The following is a 27,255-nucleotide window of genomic DNA, read 5'->3' as shown; positions in this document are numbered from 1 at the left end:
ACGAGCCCGTGCATTGCCTAATCAGAACCCTCTAGGATCCTCCTTAGGTGTTCTAGCACTTCACTCATGGACCGCTTCGTCGGCCCTCGCCCATCGTACTAGAAGCGCACCATTTTTAATCATACCGAGGCTGGTCAAGACCTTGGTAGGCTTTGCCGTGTGAGAAACGTCCTTCGATGACTCCTCGCCAGCTGTTGCAATGTAAACTCTCCTTTAAACATTAAACCAAATGCTTCCTCAGCATTCTGGGGTAAGACAGTCCTTTACAAAAATAGAGTTTCTATGCAAGTAAGATTTTCCCATTGAGTTTGATTTCCTCTCATGAATAAGCCATTTCACGAGAAAACATCTCTAGTGTGGATTCCACAAGACCCTTTTTCTAACTTATTTCTGGACGATTTCAGGTCAGGGAAAATTCTCTAAATCAGACAGTTATCCCTTCTTCATACTTAAGAATTGGGAATGGTCACAAGTCTTGGTTTAATTCATGATTCAAGAGATGGGCACGCATCTTACTGACCCATCTTTCTCACATGGTCATGGTCTAGCATAGAATTACTTGAATTTATTCCTGGATTTATTTCCTAAAGATATTTCTCTATTTATCTCATAAAATAACTATGATTTCTAATCGTAATAAGGGTAAGCATCCAATAATATGAAAATTCCTTCTTCCTTGGACGTAATAGAACTATAAATAATTCTACTCGTGAATAATGGATTTTAACAAGGATATTTCTTTTTCTAAATGATCCTTTAACAAATATGCATACATCATTTTATTAAAATATTGATATAGAAATATTCTTAATTGTTCTTTTCTCCATTTGAACCTAGGCATCAACATGCCATAATTATCTACATAGAAATATGATGAAAATTTCTCTTTTTGATACCAAAATTAATTATGCATATTCCTATTTAAAGATATGATGAAAATTTCTCTTTTGAAAAATAAAAATATCCATGTCTATACATACCATGAATATATCTATTTGAAATATAATGAAAATTCCTCTTTTATTATTTAAAATATTTATGTATAGAATATTGTGAAAATTTCTCTTTTTGAAATCTAAATATTTATGCATGCACATACTATGAATGTATATTCCAAAATGTAACAAAAATCCTTCTTTTAGCATTGAAATGTTTATGCATAGAATAAGATGAAAATTTTTCTTTTTGCATTATCAAATTTATAAAATAAATAAATATGAATTTTCTTAACATAAAAACAAGCTTAAATAAATTAACCTCATTTTTAAGTAGATTAAAAATCATAAAAATGTTTAATCTCCATCTCTAGCTTGTTAGACCTAGAGTTTTGGGTAAGAAAACGAGATTAGAATTAAAGCTTATTCTTCCAATAAGGATTTAACCATAAAAGTGAGTATTCTTTCAAAAAGAGAGATTACAAATCAAAAAACAATACATTTAAGCATAAGAGAATAACATTAATTCATTTAAACAACATAAATCAGTAAGGGCATGGTTTTAGGAAGAAACCATGAATTAGAATACTTCCCAAGCATGTAGAGAGTTTGGGAAGAAGATTACCATCCAAGAAGAGTGTAAAACACCATTGTTTTAGGCTTACCCTTGGCTTATATAAGCTTACTTCTGTTTTCCTTGCCATCGCTAATTAATACTAGCCTTCAATATGGAGGAGGAGGAGGACGCAGACGCTTCGACCTATAACCGCCGCCCTCTCAAGGTTGTCACCTCCAATACTGCGCTTTACTGTCTTTTACAACCTTTGCTAATTCTCATATTGTGATGCAGTGTTTAGAGATAATCAATTCTAATGCTTTCACATTAGTAAGATGCTGGAGTCCATGCAGTCATTGAGGCCGTTATTGAATGGAGGGGGGAGTGACTTCTTTCACCCATTTCAGCTCATGTCAGGTGGCGGCGGCGCGGGCGGCTCCGGTGCAGTGGTGGACACCAAATCCCCCACTGCAGAGGACCTTGAAAATCTACACAGCCCTGCAATGTTGAATTCCTGTGAGCAAGACATGCTCCTCTCTAGCATCCTCCTCCAACCGTGGCATCTCCTGTGATGAATTATCCCCCCAAACCATAGATTATCAGGACAAATGGAGCCTCAATCCCACTAATGAGCCCAATTATCCCCCTGATGAGCCCTGTTATCCCACGTGGAAACTCAACAATGACAATTCTATGCCTATCAATGAATCCCACTCACATGATGAAGAGCTGCAGAATTTGAATGCAAACAAATATTCTAGTATGAAGGAGGCTTGCAAATACAATTTATCAATTATAAGTCTTCATCAATGAAGCTTAATCTAAATGAAAATACAACATATGAATGCACCTTTCTAAGATTTTATTATAAATTTTTGACAAAATTCATCTTCGGTTCTTGAGCTTTCAACAAAGCTCTGATACCAGCTGTGAGACCCCTGCCTTCTCTGCACATCGAACTCTCGAGTGCTAGCAGTGGAAGTAGCAACCTCTTGCGCAGAGCTTCCCACTCGAGGCCTCGCCCACGAATGTCTGGGCAAGGGACTAGTCGAGTGGTTCTTCCTAACCGAAATCGGAAAAACTTTCCTCGCCCAGAAAGCACGGGCAATTCCTCCACGAAAAACTTCTGACGAAAATTTATCTAACAGGGTCAAGAGCCTTAACTATCCTTTGTAATCAGATCGAACCTGGGTCACATGACGAAATCAAGGCGGGACTTGCACTTGGTTCATAATGATCCTCTCTTTTTCCCCCTAAAGTGAGGCACATCCGCCGTTATTCTTTCCCATAGAATAAGAATTACCCTGTGACCTACTTCAACTATCGTAACTTAAACATAACTGAAATTTATTGTTAGAATCCACCGATTCAGCCCATGGGTTAGCCAACCACCCAACCACTGTATTGGTGGGATCCCTCTTTATAAAAATTTGCTTGTGTTTTATCCTTGGTTGGGTACTAGGGAAAAGAGTTCCTAGGTGCCCTAGCTGGCACTCATACAAAAATATAAAATAGACACACCACTTACGCACCCAACATGAAATTGCCTTTTCTCATATTTAACTATCTTCTTCAAGACAAAATTAGAATAAAACCACACTGTTTCCATCATAATCCTCAATATTCTAGTTCCATTGTGTTTACAAACAATTGTCATTCGGGCTCTCCATTGAAGACCGGCTAGTCAACCAAGGAGATCTAATTTCATAGTTTCCAGTTTACTTAAATAAATTTCTTACCAATCCATGAAGATCTCCCTCGACATACACATGGGTAAGATATACTCGTAGCTTATGTCTCATATCTCTCTCTCTCTCTCTCTCTCTCTCTCTCTCTCTCTCTCTCTCTCTCTAGCATGCACTCTCTCTCAATGTGTATGTGTGTGTGTCCATGCATGTGTGTCTATAGGTGTGTGCATGCATGTGCACAATGCACGTAAGCATGCACAAGCTACTTTATCACACCTCGCATGCACCTCTTAATCACTTAAAAATTTGATGTTGTTGAGGATGTGAGACACCATTCTTTGGATGTTGTCTTTATACATGAGGTGATTGAGAAGTAATGTGCGGTTACATGATATTGTTCTCAAATGTGGTGGAGCATTTTATCTTTTTTAAACTTAAGAATCAATTTAAAAGTTTTTTTCTTGGTTTAACATATGAAAATTCATACATCGAAATTCCTTGTATGAACTCTCATAAAGGTAGTAAAGTTGAGCCTACTTAGAATTTTTAACATAATCATGAGTGGAACCAATCCACTTGGTCCAAAAGAAAAAACATCATACATGTCGTTTTAAAATAAACACCTCATTCAAAAGTTGGCATTATCATGCATGTCTCTACTATTCAAAGGATCCACAGTTTTCTTTTACCCATGTTTTTGCACTTTACTTAGCACTATATAAATATGATAAATCCCTAATATTCATTTCTTGTCTTAGTCTATAAAATAATATTTTCAATAAACGAAGTTGTTAAGTGGAGCCATGATAGTAACTCTAATAAGGCCTATGTTTGCATCCTTTCGAAATATATTTTGATCGTGTACCAAAAAAAAAACAGGGCATTCAACAAATTATATAAGCCCATGTCTTTATATTATTTTCTAGATCATTTTCCAAAGATAAGACTTCGTCAATTTAGCATTAAGCCCAATTTCATGCTACATTACATGATTCCAAAACTAAAATTGTGTTTATACCCTAGTGAGAGTTCATCAATTTAGCATCATGCCCAAATTCATGCTACATAATTGGAAAATTAGAATCGTGTTTATAGACTAGTCACATGATATATTTAACTCTTGGTAGTAGAATACCACTTGAAAATGGGTTTCCTCATTTATCTAAATGTTCTCACAAAAGGAGAACTAGTCAAGAATATGCATCCATTATAACATCAGTCACCTGTTGAATTATGCTTGTGGTTGTTGATCAACAACTTTAAGTGTAAAAGTAAAAGATTGATAAATCAACCTTGAGATGGATCATGTCTAGCCTTAAACTTAATTGTGATTTACAAATATCATTTGCAATGCTTGCCAGAGTGAAACTTATAAATTACATGTAGTGATTTTCTTGTTCCAACTTCAAATAATATTAAGTACTAAAGTGCAACTTCAATGTCATGGAAAAAAAAAAGGAGAGACATGCACACATAAACATGGAGATGTTTAGGACTTGACCCTTTACCAACTTGAATAAAACATGATCTACAACAATAAATCTAATTTTAAAAAAAATTAGTTATAATATACTTGAGACTCAAAGCAATTTTAGTGGCTCATTATTATTATAACCATCATGGGGTGAAAGAATGTAGGTGAAAATTGGTAAATTAACACATGAATTTAGCAATTAGTAATTTGTAGGTCATTTTCATCTTTCTAATTAAATGCAATATTCACATTGTAAGGGCAAAATAATTAGCTTTTTATCTATGCGGTTATCTTAAAATTTGAGGGAAGTCCTCACACTACCTATAATATACATGCGTGCATAACGGGCCATCTTTTTTTTATCAAAAGCAATCAAAGAAGTGAAAAAGTGCTAGACAATGACTTAATGGATTGATAGAGAATGATTTAATGGATTGATAGTAGACAATGATTTAATGGACTGATAGATAATGATTCATAAAGAGTGTTGTGCTCAGATAGTATTGTCAACTAATTGAGTTAAATGTTGGACATGCGTTTATGGCATCATTGGATTTTGAAAATGCCTAAATAAAGATAGAGGTCACTTTAAGCCAGAGGCCTTTACACACCGGGTAAAAACCCTAAAATTGTGCTAAAAAGGCATTGGAATCTCGAGTTTTTAGGGAAATCTTGACCTTCAAACTTCAGCCCTAGTTAGCCTCCCTAGGGAGTTAGTAGTACCATAGTAAATGCCGCTCAGGACTAGTGAGAGAGTTAGTAGTATCATAGTGTGCATTTACTGTGATACTAATAACTCCCTAACTAGTCCTGAGGCTAATTAGGGATGAAGTTTGAAGGCCTACATTAGGGCCTTCACACATATGGTGTTCGAGTTTGAGAGCGGTGGCACGCATGGGTGTGTGTGTTGCTCTTTCTAATTGGAGCCAATTCAGAAAAGAAAAGAAAAAAGAAAGAGATTTAAATGCACATCATGCATGAAGCGAGCCCAGGCTGGAAATTTGACTACCAATTTGGGCTTCAAGAGCCAATTTGGGTGTCAAAATATGCCTATAGATTAACGATCAAAGTGAAATCTTTAAATAGAAGCTAAGGTGTCAAATGACACCCTACCCTTGACCCCTCTAAGGGTCAAGGGTATATAACATATACATATATATAATAATGACATAAATATGTTTATAATACATCCTAAGATTTTCCAAAAACTACGCGTTGCTTATCCAGAGTCGCTCGAGCCTCGGCCCTCGAACACGTTACACGTGTTCAAACTTCATGCCCATTGGGCCATTGCCATCGCTGAAGCCTGTTGCCTGACGGTCGTTGCTTATCCGTGACGCTCGATGCTTGACGTTGCCCAGTGCTGCCCAGTGCCCAGTGTCGCCGGCCCGCCTCCAGAGTCCAGAGTCCAGACTCGCGAGTCGCGACGCAGACTAGGAAATTAGGAATACAAAGCGTACCCCAAGATCTAAGAAGAATGGATAAGACAATGCAAATCTTGCTCACTTTTATTTAAGCTTATATCCTAGATAACCAAATCTATAAACATGGAAAACAAGACCTAGTCAAAAAAACTATAAAAGTAAAGTCATATTATTTGGGAGTATTGGAAGACTTCTTGGAAACTTAGCCAATAACATGGATAAAACATGTCAAGCCTTGGAAAATCCCTTGCAATAACCTTTCAAAAATTGCAAGGGTTATATTGAGGCTTATAACAAGGTGTACGCAAAGACTATTACCATGGATATTGCAAGGATTATTGTAGCTCTTAGGAATGGCAAGGATTTTTTTAGACAAAAAAACATTTATTTGAATTCTGTTTCATCTTATTATGCAAATCAAACTAGTTTTATTCTATTTTAGACTTCATGATTATCAAATATTAAATAGTGCTAGTGAAGTTGAGAAAAAGGCAAGATAAAAGATTAAGCCACGTTTAAAAAATTGATCTTAACTTTATGGATTTCTCTTTTTAGTATAGGTTGATGATCATAAAGGTCTTCAATGGCTTCGTCTTAAATTTCCACATTCATACTATGGAAGATGGATGACTTGATTCATGTTGATGCCCTCATCATCCATAGTTGGAAATGGTTGGCAATGGCCCATTTGGCATGTCCTCTCATTAGCATGTCCTCAAGCTCCTTTAGAGACATGAAAAACATACCACCAACTTGGATCATTTTATGTGATAAGGATGAAATAAAGTCTAATGTATACACATTGTGAATATCATCATATGCTATTTGTGTGTTTATTATTAGTTGTGCATACCATCATTATATGAATACCATCCTATGCTAAATGTTTATTAGGTGTGCATGCCCATATGTGTGTGTGTGTGTGTGTGTGTGTGTGTGTGTGTGTGTGACCATACCTATACTATGGTCATCCATTAAGATGACAAAGAAAGAGAACCTTTGGTAAAGGTACATGCATGCATGGGTGTGCATACGCGAGCACTAGCACGTATGTGCACTTAGTGTAAAATAAAAAAATCCATTATCTCCACAAGGGAGAAGAATACATTGCTTATTTTAAGGATCTACATATAGAGGAAAGGCCCAAAACATGTTTTTAAAGCTTCAAAAATATAAGCCTTGGTCCAGAGTTTTTTTACAAGTCATGTAAAATTGTAGATTCATAAAACAATGTGGGTTTTAACCACAATTCACATGCAAGCATACAAGATGATCTTTCTACACAAGCCAAAAAAAAATACAATGCATGTGGGGCTAGTGGCAATGGTGTATAGTGGGGTTGGATTTTGCATCCTCCAAGATGAAAATTTGCTATATCTGGGTAGAACTTCGCCACTCTTGACTTCTTTTGAAGTGTTTGGTACAAGATTGTTCTAAGGGCAAGGCTAAGAGCTAGAAAATTTTCAAGGTTGGCATTAATATGTGGTATTTTGCCTATGCGTAGAAAAGCAAATAGGACCTTGTTGTTCCTAAACATTTGCATGAGCACTAGCTTGAGGATTTGGAAAGAGCAAAGAAGTCTTGTAAAAGGTTTTGTTTAGTCATACCTTCACACATAAGGATATCTTTCCACGGAAGAGAAAATGCATAAATTTCACAATAGAAGAGAAGACAGATAATCTCATCTATTACTTAATCATGGAGGCTCCTTTGGATTGAACACTATAAAGTTAGTGAGGCTCTTTATTAGCACATATGCATCAAAATATAGCAACAAAAAAAATCAAAAGTTTTATTTGAATTGCTATAGAATGTTATTTATGAGCGGCGGGCGTCAAGGGACTATCATTACAAACTACGCTTGGGCGGCCATTACAGTTGGGCAGACACAAACGACGAGCCGGGATCGACCGGTTTAGGGTTCATTGTTCAACCTTCCAATAATCCTGCACTGTGGAGAAAGCAGGCGCAAAAGAAGAATACGCGAGGTGACTCGGTGAGTCGTGACTGTCCTAAAATAGCAGGTATCGCGCGGCAGGAAGGGCACCGCTCAGAGCTCTTGAACTCAAGGGAGACGAGGCCCGAAAGCAGAAGGAAAAGGCAGCACCGTATGTCCAGATTCTGACAAATTGAATCGCTCCCTAGATTGTCCGTTTCAGGCTCCCCTCCAAGGCTCCAGGCTCTAGAGAGTGCAGCCTGCACAGTGCAGGACCGCATGTTCTCACATTGAACTATTTGGCATTTGAATTTTGAGGAGTGAAAATTTACATTTGCTATTTATATTTTACACTGTGTATGTGTATGCGTGGAGAGATAGAGAGACAAAGACATTGGAAGCAAATTGATGACTCATCTTACTTGTTTGCAGTTCTCAATATGTTTGTGTCTACTACTTTTGGTGCACCCTCAACATCCAAGGGCATGGCTAATAGCAACAAATGTGAAAAGGTAAGTTGACATGCTATTAGTTTTAGTTGACAAGTTGTGTTGATTGATTTTGATATGCTTTTGTGCTAATCACATTAGTATTTGGGTTTTATGTTGGTCATTAATGTACAATGTTAAAATATTTACAGGTGTTTCAACCTACTCTTGTGCAATTCTTTGGCAACAAGAGAGTGAATAACATTATGAATGTAGAGAGACCGAAAAAGAAAAAGGTAACCGAAGAAGTCATGGAGGAGCTATTTGGTTCCAGTGGAGACTCTAAGGATGACGACGAGTATGATGATCCAAAAGTAGAGGAGTTTGAGGATGAGCTTGGTATAGATTTGGAGATTTTGGGAGAAAGCACTCAAGAGGAAGCTCTCAATGCGACTTCGATAGGCACGGAAGAGAGCAAAGCAACACAAACAGAGAAGAAAGGTTCAATACGTAAGTTTTGGCAAGAGTGGACACGTAAGTATGCTTTTCTTAAGCACATAGTCCGTGGTACATAGGAGTTTATGAAATGCCTTTGGTGTGAGCAGTACAAACTAAAAGGTCCTTGGGGTAGAGGTAATGGCTGCAAGATGATTATGTTGAGTGCAATTAGAAAGCATATAAAGTCTAAAGAACATGCATGGGCTGCATCACAATTTCGTAGTGAGAGTGGCATACAATTGCCTGCACACATGGAAGTGATGACATGTAGAAATACCTCTAGAGTAATAATAGTTATGAAACTTGCATACTTCAATGCAAGAGAAGACCTGGCCTTGAGGAAGTATGAGAAACTATGCGACCTTGCTTATGCCTTGAGGAAGTATGAGAAACTATGCGGCCTTGAGGAAGTATGAGAAACTATGCGACCTTGCTTATGCCTTGGGTTTGGAAAGCATGCCTAAACGAAATGACTACTCTTCTTACACAAATAGAGTAGCCGGAAAAGACTTCATGTTTTGCATTTCTGAATACATAAAAAATTGTCATCTTGCGGAATTGCTACAGAGTCCTTTTTATGGTGTTACACTAGATGAATCAACAGACAGAGGTATGGAGAAACATTTGATATTATATTTTTGCTTTATACCATTGAATGGAAAGGGATTGAGCAAAATAGAGTTTGCACGTCTGCTTCCTGTATCTGATGGTTGAGCACAAACCAAGTATGATGAATTGAGTAAAGTGTTGGGCTGAATTTGGACTTGAGAAGCATCGCATGGTGGACATTGCTACTGATGGCGATAGCTCCATGCTTGGTTGTAATGAAGGTTTGTTAGCAAAGTTGAAGCGTGATATTCCCCATCTTACAAGCATTCATTGTATTGCACATAGGGAAGCTCTTGTTGTTGCAGATGCAGCAAAACATTCTTGTTGTCTTTCATATATTGATAAGGTTGCTAACAAGGTTTATTCTTGGATAGCTGCTTCTAGCATACGACATTCGGAGTTTCAAGATTTGCTTAAGGAGATGAATCTGCAAGCTCTTGAGGTGCTTCAAATACATAATGTAAGATGGTTAGCAAGAGGTAATCTCATGATTAGATTGACACAGCTGATGCCTGTAATTCTTAGCATTTGGCAAGAAGGTGCACCTGATTGGTATGCAAAGCTGAAAACATATAAGGTTCTTTTTTGCATTCACATGCTTGCCGATGTTTTGCATGACATGAACATGTTGAGCCAGCAATTCCAGGCAGATATTGTTGACATGTCTTCCATTAGTACATGCATTGATGTATGTATAGCTTCGTTGAGGTGAAAGTTTTTGCTGCAAGAGTTTGGAAAAGGTAGTCTGTACCTCAAGAAGTTCATGTCAGACACCGAAAGTGGAATTTTGCAACATGTAAATGAGGAGGGAAAATTATATGCATATGCGCTTTCTTATGCGAGAATTCCAGGCAAGGATAAAAAAGGGATTCCCTTAGATCCCTTTGCAGGTGATGTAATGACTTGTGTTGATCTTGCGAAGAGTTTTGTGCAAAAGGTCATTGATTGCATAAATGAAAGATTTCCAGATGTATTTTTGTTCAATGCTGTGAAGTTGTTTAGCCCACAATATTATCCTCGTGATGCAAAAAGGCCGCGTGATACTTCAGAAAGGGAGGAGAAGGTAACCAAATGGCTTGATGAATTGTTGAACAGATTTGGAGGGTTTCTTGTGGATAAGCAGGCTTGTAAGAATGAGTTATTGTCATTTACAGATGTGTTGTATTATGGTTGTGAGGGTATGAATATGATGGATGCTTGGCGTGTCTTTTCTATCAATATGGAATGGCAAAACACGTATCCAAACATGATGAAGCTCTGGCAAATCATGTTGGTGATACCAGCCTCATCATCAGTTTCATGTGAGCGAGGATTCTCTAAGCAAAATGTCATTAAGACGTATCAACGCCAATGTTTAGATGTAAAGACTCTTGAGGCATTGATGAGAATTTCACTTCTTGGACCAGATGTCAATGATGTGGATTGGGCATGTGTTCATGACATGTGGAAAGATATGAAAGCAAGGAGAGTATGTGATGGATTATGATCATTTTGCATAAGTATGCTGGTCTTTGCAATTCGTATTTTAGTTGTTGATGGTTTGATGATTTGTTGGACAGCATTGAAAACATCTTGGAAAAAGTAATTGCTTCAACCAATCTGTTGTTCTATACTTCTTGGCTCAGACTCGATATTTTCATAATGAAAAGCTTGGCAAGATTTTCACTAATTTGCTGGATTTCGACACATTTGTTGTTGTTTCTTTTATTGTCTACATGTTTATGCTTTTGCCTCTTGGTAAGAGTATTAATTGTTTTGGGAGTTGTTGTACTGGTTTGTTTTTGCAGGTTTGAGAGCTGTTGTGCTGGTATTTTAGGAGCTGTTGTACTGGTTTTTTTGGGCCTATGGACCTATTAGTGATAATGTCGATGGCATCGCAGAAATGGCAGGAATGAGCCACGGAATTCGTGAGCGAATTGATGTCCTGGATGCTGCAGGAAACACAGCAGCTACTATTGGAAAGGTGGGTGGTTTTGGTGTATACAGCATTGTGTTCTGTTGAATGGAGGGTGTCACCAAGCCAGATTATGCAACATGTGTGAAAATTTCTACAGATGCCTCCCTAAAAGAGATGATTCCTCCTGGTGCTTTGGTGATGTTAACATCTCTCATTGTGGGAATCTTGTTTGGAGTGGAGACATCGACAGGAGTTTTGGCTAGAGCACTAGTCTCTGGTGTGCAGGTATGTCTCATAATTTTATATGTCTTCAAATTTTCCATGTCTCGGGTTTGTTAGCAATTAGAACAGTTAGTGTGTCGAGCATTGAAATATTGTCTTCTCATTTTGGTGGGCTCATAAACAAATCTACCGAGTAGTTCTCTTTATATATTCTTTTTCTGATAGCTCAAATTTAGAATCGAGAATTGTGTATGTAATAGAAAGTGACTCGAAGCCCGCCGTCTAGGTTCCCGAAGGCATCATTTGATGCCTAGTACAGGTTGCTAAGGTGTCATTAAAATTTTTGTGATGCCTAGCATAGGGAATCAAATTTCCAGCCTGAGCGAGCCTTTGAGGTATGATTAATTTGTCCTATAGGGGCTACGGTTATTTTATGAGTGCAAAGTTCAAACTACAAAAAAAACCGCCATCGTTGTTTGCTAGTCTCTTTACAACCATTGAATGATTAACACGCAACACTTTTTTTAATTATAGGAGTCAACGGTAAGTTAGATCTAAGGTTAAAAGCGGGGACAAGTAACTTCTTGATTAAGGCGAGGAAGACGTTTCTGCTATCTGTTGAAGGTTTCGAGGAAATCTTCACTTTCATGATTTCAAATGATCAATAAAAAGCGTGACTTCCACTTTACCACGCTTTTTAACCCACCTAGGGAAAAATATGGCTGTTAAAATATAATAGCCTTTTCTTTGAATTCTTTTTTTTATTAAAAATATGGCATCTTGAAAACCAATATTATTATGTCGCCCATTTCCCGCCCCCCTTAAAAAAAAAGTGCACATTTCTTTTCCCCCAAATTTGTTAATGTTTTGTAGACATAAAATGACTTGGCCTTGTGTCCTCTCCTTGTGTCCTCTGTAACAAGTTAAGTTTCTTTATAAAAAGCTTTTTGTAAAATCCTACCCCCTTTTATAATATAATTTCATCCATTTTTTAAAAAAAAAGACTTGGCCTTTTGTCCACTGGATAAGTGCTAAGAAGAGATAGATACCATATAAAATATCTAAAATTAAAAAAAAAACGGTTCCATCTGTTGGACTAAGACATCGGATTCAAATCCAAGAATGGCTTAATGTAGAAAATTGCTTTCTTTACCCTTGCAAACATTGCGGCTCCCTTCCTCTCAAATTTCTCAATCATAGCTCGTAAGAACAAGAGGACATAAAGCACGTTGGCCATTGAAAAGATGAAAGAGGCACCAATCAATGGGCTACCGTTCATCACTTCATTAATTTTAAAGAGGCTTGTCACCTAAGTAGGTTGTTCTGAAGCCCCATCTTTATTTCTTAGCACATTTACACTTTAATTACCATATTTCTTTCTATAACTAGAGTATCATGACTTTCAAAATATGAATGCTCAAATATAACATGAAAGATTTTGCTTTTACTCCTCTTGATAATGCAACCAAACTTACAACTATTATAATCCTATGTCACTCACCATCTTGAAGAACTTCAAAATTAGAGGAGAAAAGGTGATGGCCTCATCATTCATTGGATCCTTTCCCATTTATTCAATGTACCTTGACCACTCAAATAAATATAGCCTTATCTACCAACAATTAGATGAAGCAACTTACATAGCCTTAATATACAACTGCATCTCGACTTGAAAGTATAGTTTGACAATCTTGTACTAGCTCTAAACTTGGATGTGGACGACATTACATAGAATCACACAACAGTAACACACTTTTGTACAAAAGAGTTGTAAGGCGTACAATCAAATCTAGGAAATGTATAATGTATTCTTCAACCATTATGACCATATCTATTGAGATGATATAATTTAGAATAATATACTAGAGGAAAAAGCATACGCTATTGAAAGTTGCCTCCCAATAGCCATCTTTTATATGGTTGGCTCCTAATGGATATCTTTTATATGGTTATGGACATTGGAAATTATCATCGAGCTTATGGCGATAAGGCTCATGGTTTTATGGATGTAATTTGGGCATTAGTCATTGACATGAACTAATAAAATGAAGGGAAAATTGTTGGCGAATGACTAACATATACGGTTTAATATATAAGTACATTACAATAAGCAATAACATAAACATATATCAATATATATACCGGACATTTACAGTGATGGCATAACATATCTCTATATTTTCGCATTATTGTAAAAGCTCTCTGTGATAGTTAATGATCATTTATTAAATTATGAGCTTGCGCTTTGCACTATATGATAATCAGAAAAGATACAAAAGCACGACATATTGTTTCAATATGCTGGTTGACATCTAAATGTAGCAATTTCTTCTCATCCATAGCAAGTAATTGCTGAAGTCTATTTACTTCATACTCTTCTGAGAATAATCTAGCATCGGATGCTGGATTACATCAGATGTCCAAGTAATCACTTCTCATCCAAAGTATGTAATTTTTGAAGTCTATTTGGTTTGGACTCTTTTGAGGACAATCGACCTACCACTCGTAAACTTAGCACCACAAATTCCATGGGAACTACCGCCTCTAGTCCATACACCATGGAAAATGACAAATTTGCCATGTTGCTAAACTTATAAGCAGTTTGAAACAACCATAAAGAGAAATACAACTTCTGATCCCGATTTGTTCGGTTCTGATTCAATACTTTCTTTGAAAGATCTCATTAGAAGACATCACGTGCACATTGGCCTGCGTTCACTGTAGACTTCTTATGAATTATCATGTGTTGTTGGGTCAACTTTTGTATTACTACATTAAGAAAACTGCCTTGGTCTAACACTGACTAATTCTATCGGACACCCACACCTTGTCATGATTAGCTCATCTAGAAATTTAATCACTAAATTGGCTTTATTATCCCTCGAAGCTTTGGCTTCTACCCACTTGTTTCGTAGAATAATCCATGGCTACTGAAATATACTTGTTGACGGTCTAGTGAGAGAAAGAGGTCTAAATAGCTCAACAAAATCCAAATCCCATTTTTGAAAGGTTTCCAAAGGCAATACAGGAGTGTGAGGAGGCATCCGATCTACCACATTTGGCTAGCCCAGTCTTTGACAAACGTCACACTCACGAGAAAACTTCCAAGTATCCTTTAACACCATGGACCACCATAATCATGCTTCAAAGTTCTTCCGACCTATAACTAGCGGTCCAATGAAATAGGGTACTCTTCTTGAGAAGGTTAGTCAAGGGGGATGCTATCTGAGCATACGTGGGTATAAAGATTCGATGCCACCCACTTAATCCTAAGAATCCTCTAACTTCTTTCACTGTCTTGGGCTCTGGCCAATCTATGGCTGCTTGGATTTTAGTGGGGTCAAGAGAAATCCCATCCTTAGATACTATAAATCCCAAATATTCGACATGGTCAGCAGAGAAAGTTTACTTGCTCTTCTTTGTAAAGCGTTAGTGTTTCCGTAGGATCTCCAAGACTTTACGCACATGATCTTCATGATCTGCATGATCTGCTGCATTCTTAGAGTATACCAGGATGTCATCAAAGGAGACAAGAACAAATTCATCCAAGTATTCTCTGAGAATATCCTGCATGAGGTGATTAAACATTGCTGGGGCATTTGTTAATCTGAACGGCATGACCATAAATTCATAATGCCCATATTTGTTTCCAAGAAGCCTGGAGGACATAATCTCTTTCTGAGGTATCCTTTGAGATCGTCCCACGTCTGGGTGTTCTGATCCAAGCAGTTTGTCTCGTAGTGGTTCCTCCACGCTATTCTGGCTGTTTCTATGATCTTCAGCCTGGCAAGAGCCACCTTACTTTTTTCGTTGTAAACTGTGACATCAAAGTACTCCTCCATAGCTTCGATCCACTTTTCTACAGCCTCACCTAAGTGTTCCCCTTCGCCCTTGAAGGGACCTGGCTGAGACGTGTGTAGAGCTCTGCGAATGTTAGGGTCAAGCTCATCCTCATCCGTGTAATGATCTGGCTGTCTACCACGATTCGCACGTCTCATGATTCTGCCAAAATGATGCATCGCTAAATTTTCTATTCGACTTCGTTCTCGAGATTCTAAGACTTAAGAAGTTCAAAATAAATTCTTTCAACAAGATGATCGTTCTACTATAGATCCACGACATATGTTCTGAGAAAACAAAACTTATTCCTTTAAACTCAATATCGGGTATTCATAATCACTTAGACAACTAGAATTTTTGTAAAACATTCTTTATTTACATAAGGTTTGTAATATATACATAGAGCAACATGGCTCCAAAAAGTCAATGCCTCAATTGCATATGCATGAAGTGGCGATACTGCGCTGTGGACATGCCGCCATTGGTGCTACAATCCTACTCCTAGAAATAAAATGGCTGAGAAGCCTGAAAATATGACAAGTGATTCTAAAATCTTGAGGTGAGGGGTGATAAAGTATAACACCATGAACCACCCCTAGTCTCATCAAAACCATAGCTAAAGAGACGTTCTGACTCAGCCTCTGTCCGCTAATTGCAACAAGCGTGGACATATTGCCCTGAGAACCACATGTTGTCATCTCTCCATTGGGTCTAGAACATACAGGTCCTCGAAATGATTAGTAATACTCGCCCTACTCGATTAAGTCCTAGCAGAGGAGAGGATATGCTCAAAAGCAAAGACAGTCATATCCTGATTTTGGGTAAGGTCAGGGATACCAGATAAGTACGGGGTGTCCATCTATAAAATCCAATTTATCAATTATGAGTCTTCTCATCAATGAAGCTTAATCTGAATGAAAATACAACATATGAATGCACCTTTCTAAGATTTTATTTTATAAATTTCTAACAAAATTCATCTTTGGTTCTTGAGCTTTCAACAAAGCTCTGATACCAGCTGTGAGACCCCTGCCCTCTCTGCAAATCGAACTCTCGAGTGCTAGCAGCAAAAGTAGCAACCTCTTGCATAGGGCAGAGCTTCCCACTCGAGGCCTTGCCCACGAATGTCCGAGCAAGGGACTAGTCCCAGTGGTTCTTCCAAACCGAAACCAGAGAAACTTTCCTTGCCCAGAATGCACGGGCAATTCCTCCAGGAAAAACTTCTAACAAAAATTTATCTAACCGGGTCAAGAGCCTTAACTGTCCTTTGTAATCAGATTGAACCTGGGTCACATGGTGGAATCAAGGTGGGACTTGGTTCATAAAGATCATCGCTTTTTTCCCCTGAAGTGAGGCATAACTATTATTCTTTCCCATAGAACAAGAATTACCCTGTGACCTACTTCAACTATCGTAACTTAAACATAACTGAACTTTATTATAAGAATCCACCGATTCAGTTTAACCCCAATCTGCCCATGGGTTAGCCAACCGCCCAACCACTGTATTGGTGGGATCCCTCTTTATATAAATTTGGTTGTGTTTTGTCTCGTGTACCAGGGAAAAGAGTTTCCAGGCCCCCTAGTCGGCACTCATACAAAAATATATAATAGACACACCACTTACGCACCCAACATGAAATTGCCTTTTCTCACATTCAACTATCTTCAAGACAAAATTGGAATAAAACCATAGTGTTTTTATCATAATCCTCAATATTCTAGTTCCACTGTTTTTACAAACAAGTGTCATCCGCACTCTCCGTTGAAGACCAACTAGTCAACCAACGAGATCCAATTTCATAGTTTCTAGTTCACTTAAATAAATTTCTAGCCAATCCATGAAGATCTCCCTCGACATACACATGGGTGTCCTAGTATCCGCTGCGAGCCCCTGCATCGCCTGGTTAGAACCCTATAGGATCCTCCTTAGGTGTCCTAGCACTTCACTCATGGACCGCTTCGTCGGCCCTTGCACATCGTACCGCGGAAGCGCACCATTTTTAACCATACCGAGGCTTGTCAAGACCTTGGTAGGCTTTGCCCTGCGAGAGACGTCCTTCGATGTCTCCCCACCAATTGTTGCAATGTAAACTCTCCTTTAAACAATAAACCAAATGCTTCCTCAACATTCTGGGGTAAGACAATCTTTTACAAAAACACAGTTTCTATGCAAGTAAGATTTTCCCATTGAGTTTGACATTGAGTTTGATTTCCTCTCATGAATAAGCCATTTCACGAGAAAACATCTCTAGTGTGGATTCCACAAGACCCTTTTTCCCTTTTTTCAAAACCCACACAGACTTCCTCAATGAAAATCATGAATCTCGTATCTCGGGTGATCCATCCATTAATTACAATTTAAAACAAATTTCTAGATGATTTTAGGTCTTAGGGAAAATTCTCTAAATCAGATAGTTATCCCTTCTTTGTATACTGAAGAATTGGGAATGGTCACAAGTCTTGGCTTAATTTATGATTCAAGAGATGGGCAGGCATCTTACTGACCCACCTTTCTCACGTGGTCATGGTCAGAATTACTTGAATTTATTCTTGGATTTATTTCCTGAAGATATTTCTCTATTTATCTCATAAATTAACTGTGATTTCGAATCGTAATAAGGGTAAACATTTAATAATATGAAAATTCCTTCTTCCTTGGACATAATAGAACTATAAATAATTCTACTCGTGAATAATGGATTTTAAAAAGGATATTTCTTTTTCTAAATGATCCTTTAATAAATATGCATACATCATTTTATTAAAATATTGATATAGAAATATTCTTAATTATTCTTTTCTCCATTTGAACCTAAATAATCAACATGGCATAATTATGTACATAGAAATATGATGAAACTTTCTCTTTTTGATATCAAATCTAATTATGCATATTCCTATTTAAAGATACGATGAAAATTCCTCTTTTGACAAATAAAAATATCCATGTATATACATACCATGAATATACCTATTTAAAATATAACAAAAATTTCTCTTTTAATATTTAAAATGTTTATGCATAGAATATTGTGACAATTTCTCTTTTTGAAATCTAGATATTTATGCATGCACATACTATGAATGTATATTCAAAAATGTAACAGAAATCCTTCTTTTAGCGTTAAAATGTTTATGCATAGAATATGATGAAAATTTCTCTTTTTGCATTATCAAATTTATGCATAAACATAATTACATAAAAATATGGTGGGACTTCGTCTTTTAATATAAAAATTCTTTATGCATAAACCTAAGCATAATTGCATCTAAGCATCCTGTTTATTAAAAAAAAACCCAAATATAACTTCCTTATGAAAATAATTATAAGAATGTTAGCATAAGCTCTCTTTCATCTAAGAAATGAATAAATATGAATTTTCTTAACATAAAAACAAGCTTAAATAAATTAACCTCATTTTTAAGTAGATTAAAAATCATAAAAATGTTTAATCTCTATCTCTAGCTTATTAGACCTAGAGTTTTGGGTAAGAAAACGAGATTAGAATTAAAGCTTATCCTTCCAAGAAGGATTTAACTATAAAAGTGAGTATTCTTTCAAAAAGAGAGATTACAAATTAAAAAAAACATTTAAGCATAAGAGAATAACATTAATTCATTTAAACAACATAAATCAGTAAGGGCATGGTTTTAAGAAGAAACCATGAATTAGAATGCTTCCCAAGCATGTAGAGAGATTGGGAAGAAGATTACCATCCAAGAAGAGTGTAAAACACCATTGTTTTAGGCTTACCCTTGGTTTTTGGCTTGATTCTTTAGGGAGATGTGTAGCCCTCAAGGAAGAGACTTGGCCACCAAGAAGAAGAGGGTAATCTCCAAGAGAAGAAGAGGATTAGTGAAGCTCAAAAGCTTCACAATGGAGAGGCAAGGTAAAGGGATAATGGAATTACACTAAATTAAAAATTACACTAGCATTTAAATACACTAAGATGAAAATACAAAGGAATGGGGTTCTATTTATAGGAGAGGGAGGACACCAACCAAGTCCAACTGGGATCTAGAGGCTTCTAGTTTCAGTTTGATCCAATTTGGACAAGTTTTGGACCAGTTAGGACCACTGATCTAGTTTGAAAGAGGAGAGAGGAGAGAGGAGAGAAGAAATATCTCATTTTTTTGAAATAAAAATTGGGAGAAATGATGAGATTCTAGGTGCCTCCTTCATGAACTCCACTCACCCTCTTGAGGTGTCAAACTTTCCATTTTTTTACTATTAAGTCCAGTACTAGTTAACTCTTCATCTTATGTGAGAATTTACTCATTTTTGGTGGATTTTCTTTTATTCTTGCATTTTTCTTATTCAAACACTTGGATTAACCCCATTGGCCCTTTAGAACACTCTTTGGAACTTAATCCATAATTTTTTGAAAATGGGTACCCTTAGGCTAAGATGTCCTTCGCTAGTGTATACAAGCTACACTTTTCAGCAAACACAACATCCATGCTCACTTGCATCTCACACGTAGTGGGCTTATAGTATTTATAACCTTTGTGCTCAAGGGAATATCAATAAAGATACTTTTTTTTTCTTGCCTTGAGTTCTCTCACCTCATCTGGTACATGTATATATGCAATGCATAGAGGCTAATGTAGAAAATAATGTATCAAAGAGAGTATGGGATAAAGAGGTCGTTTGTACATGCAGGCAAATGGGGTTGTAGAAAAAGAAAGAACATGCATTATGTAAGTTTTCCATGCATTAATATGAATGAGAAAGGAACGTGTCTCACTATTTGGGGCAAAATAAAATTCTCGGTGGTGTGGTGAAAATATACGTCGCCATTTTTGTACCAGAATACTGCCGTCTGCATATAAAATACCCCCATTATTTATAAAAAATTAAATAATATTTAATATTAATATTTTGAAAAACTTTTTTTTCTCAAAGAGAGCTTTTTCATGCTTTCTAAACTCATTTAATAACTGAAATTGCCATTTTTACCCCTTTTTGTCACATCAAGACACATCGTCTTAAAAAATCAGTGGGTAAATTTTCTCAAAATTAGACAGCTTTTAAATATAAGTTTATTCATATACATAAAAAACTCTCCCAAAAAAGTATATATTGTCAATGAATAAATTGCGATACTCAAGAGCTTCAAAATGTATTTTAATACTACTCTCATCAAGAGCCAAAATAGGGTTTTATAATTAAGATAATAGTTGTATCAAGATAACACTTTTGTAATATATTTATATAAACTAATAGTTTTTTATAGTTGCACTATGTAGCATATCCTCAATTGTGCTAACATGGCAGATGACCCAAGGAGTCTAAGCTTCAAGTGTACACATAGAAGAAAAAAATGTATTTGTGGATAGTGAAGAAGAGGATGCCTTGTCTACTTCATCAGGGAAAGGCGTATTAACTAGTGATGGTGATGGTATAGATAGCAATGATCATGGGGAACCAGAACTATGCATACCATGATCTATATGTCTAGAAAATAGCTTCTTTTTATAGTTGTATCAATTTTTCTCTGGATTAAAGATGGCAATGATAAACAGTGTCTCTATTTTGGCATGTTTTTTGAAAACTTATTGTTAGAAGATAGCAATGATAATAGTGTCAATATTTTGAATTGAAGATGACAATGATAAACAGTCTCTCTATTTTGGCATGCTTTTTGAAAACTTATTGTTAGATTTTCAATTATACTATAAACCCACTACGTGTGAGACGTAGGTGAGCATGGATATTGTGTTCGATGAAAAGGGTAGCTCGTATAGACTAGTGAAGGAGCTCATAGAGGCTAATGCAAAAAACACTATATCAAAGATAGTATGGGATAAAGAGGTCGTTTACATGCAGGTAAATGGGGTTGTAGAAAAAGAAAGGTCAAGTGCCACGTCATGGCCACCTGGTGTTCCAAGGGATCCCCAATATCAACATGTCATGCCACAGATGTCCCCATGGGTTCTTTTATAATGCCGTCATCATGGACACCACGTTCGGAACTTGTGATACCGCTATTCCCACTTGCACCTACACCATTTGGTAGAGCTCCCTACATGTAGCCACCTTCCTTCTTCCACTTGCACCTACACCATTTGGTAGAGCTCCCTACATGTAGCCACCTTCCTTCTTCCACCAGCACCCATAGCATTCTTATTGATATATTTCACTCACTTGTAATGAAAAAAATATATTGTTTTAGACATTATTGTGATGCACTTTTATACACTCATATTATGTCAATGGCATTGTTTTTAGCTTTTGTTGTAACCATTTAGATATTAAATTGACAATTGAGAGAGATGGAGCAAGATGGATAGAGATCTTAGGGCCACAAGAGAGAGATGGAGCAAGATGGATAGAGATCTCAGGGCCACAAGAGAGAGTGTGAGTGAAAGAGAGAAAGAAAGTTTGAGTGCGACCTTAAAATAATTATTTTTATGCTTGAAATAGTTATTTTTATTTCTTGAGACCTTATAAATAGAGTAGAGATTACCATGTTCTAGTACTCTTCTTCTAGGCACACATCCCACCCCCACCCTCCCTTTATATCTCCATATTGCAATAGGCTAGGTATAAACTCAATTATCATGGGTTCATCCAACAATCCGTCGAATACTATGATGTTTGAAAGCATCTTAAGTAAAGCTCTTCAATCTTTCATGCACCTCAAAGAAAAAGAACCTAGAGCAGATGCCCTTATGGTTGGAAGCACAGACAACAACGTCGAAAGTGTAGGAGCTCTACCAGACAGAGAAAGTGGTAGAGCTTGTAGATAAGAACATGCTAGAGGGTTGAAAGTAGAAACATCCATTGGGATAAGAACATGCTAGAGGGTTGAAAGTAGCAACATCCATTGGGATATGGAGAGCTTTTGGCATCATTGAAGAGGCAAAAGAGGCTCCTCTTCGAGGAGAAGTTACCACCTTCATTGCAAATTTAGGGTAGGCGGAGAAGGCCAAGATGATAGCTGAGGTCCAAAATGCTTTCATGTATTGTTGCTTGTGTTCAACATCTTGTAGGTGTTTATCATAATATGCTATGGTATTGCAATTGTGCTTTGAAATATAACGAAAGTTGCATCTCTCTATGGTGCCTTTGTGAAGAAATAGCAATGATAGTGGCCCATGGAAGTAAAGAACATTGTGTACAGACATGCTTTCATGTATTGTTGCGTGTGTTCAATATCTCATAGGTGTTTGTCTTAATATGTTGTGGTCTTGTAAATTTTGCTTTGGAATATAATGGAAGTTTTAGATCATAATATGGTATCTTTGTAAATGAGTTGCAATGATAGTGACCCATGGTATCTAGTGCTCAACATCTCGTGGGTGTAACAGTAGAGAGAGAAAAAGTAGACAAAGACAATAAGAGTAGAGAGAGAAACAGCTCGCCACCCATAACACCAAAAAGCACCGGCTCAAAAATACATCCCGATATGAATGAGAAAGGAAAGCCTCATTATTTTTTGGTGAAAGTGTTTGGGTGGCATTGCATATGTACATGTACCAGATTTGGCACACTTTAAAGTGTTTGGGTGCAGTCCTTCACGAGTGTATACAAGCTACTCTTTTCATCAAACACAACATCCATGCTCAATTGCATCTCACACATAGTGGGCTTATAGTGTTTATAACCTTTCAAACTTTTTTTTTTTTGCCTTGAGCTCCAATTTTCTTCTCACCTCATCTGGTACATGTATATATGCAATGCATAGAGGCTAATGTAGAAAATAATGTATCAAAGAGAGTATGGGATAAAGAGGTCGTCTGTACATGTGCAGGTAAATGGGGTTGTAGAAACAGAAAGAACAGGCATTATATAAGTTTCCCATGCATTAATGGTGATGTACTAAACAACAAGCTTAAGGCTACGGTGGAGAATTAGATAAGGTTACTTTTTCACAGGCGTCGTGCCCGTTTTTAGGTATTTTTGCCGTAACGTATTTTTTTGAGGGAGCGTCAAATAATAAGATAAATTGTGAGAAAACCTTTGAAGACGCGGGGCAAAATAAATTTCTCGGTGGTGTGGCGTCGCCATTTTTGTACCAGAACTCTGCCGTCAGCATATAAAATACCCCCCGGGCTCGCCACCACCACCACCACCCCACACACACACACACGCACACACTCACTCTCTCATGCACACACAAAACTCTGCTTAGCTTATATAAGCTTACTTCTGTTTTCCTTGCCATTGCTAATAGCCTTCAATATGGAGGAGGAGGAGGACGCAGACGCTTCTACCTATAACCGCCGTCCTCTCAAGGTTGTCACCTCTAATACTGCGCTTTACGATCTTCTTTCCTGTGCTTGTATGCACATGTGCACATTAGATCTAGCTACCTTTGCTAATTCTCATATTGTGATGCAGTGTTTAGAGATAATCAATTCTTGTGGAGATATGCAATATGTATAAGATGGGAGGGATGAAGTTAATTAGAGTGTATGCATTAATCTGCAGCATGATGAGTGTGGGGGGCCGGGTGAATGTTGACAATGTGGGCATGCATGTGCATGCAGGCAGAAGCATTGAGATTTGTAATGGAGAGTGCAGAGGAGGAGTCAGCATATGAGGATGTGGCATCATGTGACAAGCTGCTGGAGTCCATGCAGTCATTGAGGCCGTTATTGAATGGAGGGGAGAGTGACTTCTTTCACCCATTTCAGCTCATGTCAGGCGGCGGCCGCGGCAGCTCTAGTGCAGTGGTGGACACCAAATCACCCACTGCAGAGGACCTTGAAAATCTACACAGCCCTGCAATGTTTAATTCCTGTGAGCAAGACATGCTCCTCTCTAGCCTTGCCACATCCTCCTCCAACCGTGGCATCTCCTGTGATGAATTATCCCCCCAAACCATAGATTATCAGGACAAATGGAGCCTCAATCCCACTAATGACCCCAATTATCCCCCTGATGAGCCCTGCTATCCCACGTGGAAACTCAACAATGAGGAGGATGACAACCACAATTCTATGCCTATCAACGAATCCCACTCACATGATGAAGAGCTGCAGAATTTGAATGCAAACAACTATTCTAGTATGAAGGAGGCTTGCAGCCAGGAAGATGAATTGAAGATAAAGTGGGGTGTAATTAGCACTAATGAAGAGACTAGCAAAGCAAAGCTTGGTGGGGGTGAACCTAGGCAGAGATTAGTGAGTGGGGGGTCGAAATGGGCTTCATCTGTATTGAGGGAGAGTTCAAGGAGTGTGAGCAATGGTGGCATTAAGGGGGGGTCCCCACGGGTTGGCTCTTCAAGGAGTGTGAGCGATGGTGGCATTAAGGGGGGGTTCCCACGGGTGAGCTGTTCAAGTGATTTGTTCAAGCAGTTAGATTCTTCTGACAAATATAGTGATGTGATGGAAGATATGGAGGAAGGTGGGGGTAGTGCCAATTCAAAAAGACTCGTCTCCAAGAATTTGGTCTCCGAAAGAAGGCGCAGACAGAAGCTTAATGAGAGGCTTTACGCCCTAAGAGCCCTTGTCCCTAAGATTAGCAAGGTATCGGTCCTAATTAACCCCCTCCCTTGCTCACTTAACTGTGCTTTTTCTATGCTCTCTTTCACGTTTAAGTATGCTTGCCTTTGCTTTATCTTAAGATTCTCTCCTGTATACTTAGTTATGCTTGCTGTCTTGTTTAGCCTTGTCTCTCTTGCATGCTTGGTTAGCAGGCTTGCATTTGTTTAATCTTGTCTGTATGTGATCCTTATTTTTCTCTCTCTTATTCTCATAATCTGCTCTGGTTTACAGTACTCTTACTATGCTTGCATTTGCATAATCCTCTCCCTCTGTCGCTTCCATGCTTGATTATTCTTGCATTAATTGCTTTTAATCAATCTTGTTGCTTTTACATGCATAATTGTGTTTAAATGTGGGTGATCTTCTCTCTCCTTGTAATCCCAGCTTCAAATCTTCAGTCTTAAGGTAGAAATCGCACTTGAATCACATTGGGCCACTTGGGCTAGTGATTAGTGAGTGGACTAATTTTCATTTTTTTGTAAAGATGGACAAAGCTTCCATAGTTGCGGACGCCATCAGCTATGTGAGAGACCTACAGAAGCAAGTGGAGGAAGTGGAGATGGACATTGCAAAGCTGGAGGCCAGCAAGGAGGCAGTTGCCAACGGCCTCATCGAGCATGCCCACCATATCCTCAGTTGCCATGGGAAGAAGGTGGTCTTGCAAGAACACCAAATTATGAAGGTGACCCTATTTAATAATTAACCCTTGATAAATTTTAAGAAAACATGGCATTTAATTACAAAATATTAAGCCCCGCACATTACCTTGCCTTAACCCTTTTCATGTTGTTACTGGTAACCTAAAAAGTTTTGAGTTGTTCACACCAATAGGTTGGTTTTAGCTTTTAAAGCCTTAGAATATCATTCACAATAGAGTTAAATTTGGCTAAACCTCAAGTTTTTAAATGTCCTATTCTACTATATTAAGGGTTTGTGTAACTAAGCTCAACTCTTATTGATTTATCTTGTCTTGTCTGTTTGATGAAGCTAGAACTTAGTCTCAAAAGAGCAGATAATTAAGCGCTAGTTCTAAATTTCCTTGAAAAAGCGAAAAATTGTGAAGCATGAGCTAGTAGTATTTCAAAGCATTCTTGAGTATTTTGCATTGATAAGTTAAGGTTGGCATGTAGAACTTAATCTCATAAGTTGTAGCATGCTAGTGTTATTTAAAAGTGCTCTTTAATAATTTGAAGGTTTGGTGAAGGTTGACATGACTTAAGAATTGACTACTTTGTTGAATTTTTGTTATCAGCTGGATGTAACACAAATGGAGGGGAAAACATACCATCTTCATGTCCATTGTAAGAAACGCCCCGGTGTATTAGTGCAACTAACTCGAGCCCTTGAATCTCTTGACTTTGAGATTGTGAATGGAAATTTCACCTCGGTGAACGACCACATTCTCAATACCTTAGTAATAGAGGTACTGATCCTCCCCAACACAATAATAAGCATCCACCATGCTCCTTATGATTTTATGCATGTGCACATTATTACATGCACCCTTGGTATACTTAATGGATTCATTAGTTGGTCATTTTTTAAAGTTTAACCATGCTAGTAGTGATTCTTGTTCAATGCATCTCTCATGGATCTTTTGAGTTGCTTTGGCAATGTCACATGATCCATCACCTGGTTGAGCGCATTTTTTTTAAATAACAGCTTGTGTATCTACAATTATCACAAGAAACTTTCAAACTTTTGATAGAATTGGGGGTGGGGACAATAGCCTATTGGTTAGAGCGGAACTCTCCCAAGATGTCAATTTCTCCTTCAAAAAAAAAAGTATGATAAAGTGTGTGTGTGTGAGTGTTTCTCCTTTTTTTCAAAAAGAATTTTTAATAGAGTATGATATTCAATGATATTAAGTATTCCAACAATGAAGTGCTAAGTGGCCACATCACATAGCATTTTAGGAATTTTGGATACTTATATTCATCACATAGAATCTCAAATGCTTGTGTGGTTGCATATCCAATTGGAATAATGAATGGTGTTTGCTTCTTTTTTTTCCCAGGTCGAAAATGGGCACCTAATGAAGAGTGAAGAGGTCTGGCAAATGATAGTAGACTTCATACCCAAGTTTGGCCTCTTCTTAAGAGAGCTAGAGAGAGTTTCAATCCAATGAAAGTGTGCACGTGTGTGCATGCATGAACACACACACAAATATATAGGTGCAAAATATAGAGTGCACCATTTCAAGGTGTGAAACACTAGAGAAATCCATGTAATACATACTTTGTTTGTTTTT

General features: G+C 37.5%; 2 protein-coding genes across 3 annotated transcripts; both read left to right on the top strand.

Annotated features, from left to right (window-relative positions):
* Positions 1-1,601: 1,601 nt before the first annotated feature.
* On the top strand, positions 1,602-27,255 carry LOC147618090 (uncharacterized). 2 transcript variants are annotated; one of them, XM_086775082.1, is made up of 5 exons: positions 1,602-1,717; positions 24,006-24,986; positions 25,489-25,686; positions 26,257-26,427; positions 27,022-27,255. In XM_086775082.1, exons 1-5 carry the CDS (start codon positions 1,664-1,666, stop codon positions 27,130-27,132), a joined length of 1,515 nt encoding a protein of 504 aa, XP_086631208.1. In that variant the 5' UTR covers positions 1,602-1,663; the 3' UTR covers positions 27,133-27,255. The 2 variants fall into 2 exon arrangements, with proteins under 2 accessions (XP_086631208.1, XP_086631207.1); XM_086775081.1 differs by lacking the exon at positions 1,602-1,717 and adding an exon at positions 23,595-23,751.
* On the top strand, positions 8,379-11,550 carry LOC147618091 (uncharacterized). The gene is made up of 5 exons (XM_086775040.1): positions 8,379-8,525; positions 8,654-8,951; positions 9,923-9,990; positions 10,471-10,611; positions 11,365-11,550. Exons 1-5 carry the CDS (start codon positions 8,379-8,381, stop codon positions 11,548-11,550), a joined length of 840 nt encoding a protein of 279 aa, XP_086631166.1.

The sequence above is a fragment of the Cibotium barometz genome, chromosome 35 (assembly GCF_041138505.1).
Source record: "Cibotium barometz isolate CiBa-2024 chromosome 35, ASM4113850v1, whole genome shotgun sequence".
Taxonomy (NCBI): domain Eukaryota; kingdom Viridiplantae; phylum Streptophyta; class Polypodiopsida; order Cyatheales; family Cibotiaceae; genus Cibotium; species Cibotium barometz.
Note: the sequence above shows the minus strand (reverse complement) of the source record. Positions and strands in the feature narration are given on the sequence as shown.

What these genes read in the sequence shown, in the direction of transcription:
- LOC147618090 (XM_086775082.1), top strand. Translation starts at nt 1,664, where the DNA reads ATGGAGGAGGAGGAGGACGCAGACGCTTCGACCTATAACCGCCGCCCT. An exon ending in AAGAACACCAAATTATGAAG is followed by an intron (nt 25,687 to 26,256) that starts GTGACCCTATTT and finishes TTTTGTTATCAG; the next exon opens with CTGGATGTAACACAAATGGA. An exon ending in TCAATACCTTAGTAATAGAG is followed by an intron (nt 26,428 to 27,021) that starts GTACTGATCCTC and finishes TTTTTTTCCCAG; the next exon opens with GTCGAAAATGGGCACCTAAT.
- LOC147618091 (XM_086775040.1), top strand. Translation starts at nt 8,379, where the DNA reads ATGCGTGGAGAGATAGAGAGACAAAGACATTGGAAGCAAATTGATGAC. An exon ending in AGAGAAGAAAGGTTCAATAC is followed by an intron (nt 8,952 to 9,922) that starts GTAAGTTTTGGC and finishes ATTCTTGGATAG; the next exon opens with CTGCTTCTAGCATACGACAT. An exon ending in TGAATCTGCAAGCTCTTGAG is followed by an intron (nt 9,991 to 10,470) that starts GTGCTTCAAATA and finishes GATCTTGCGAAG; the next exon opens with AGTTTTGTGCAAAAGGTCAT.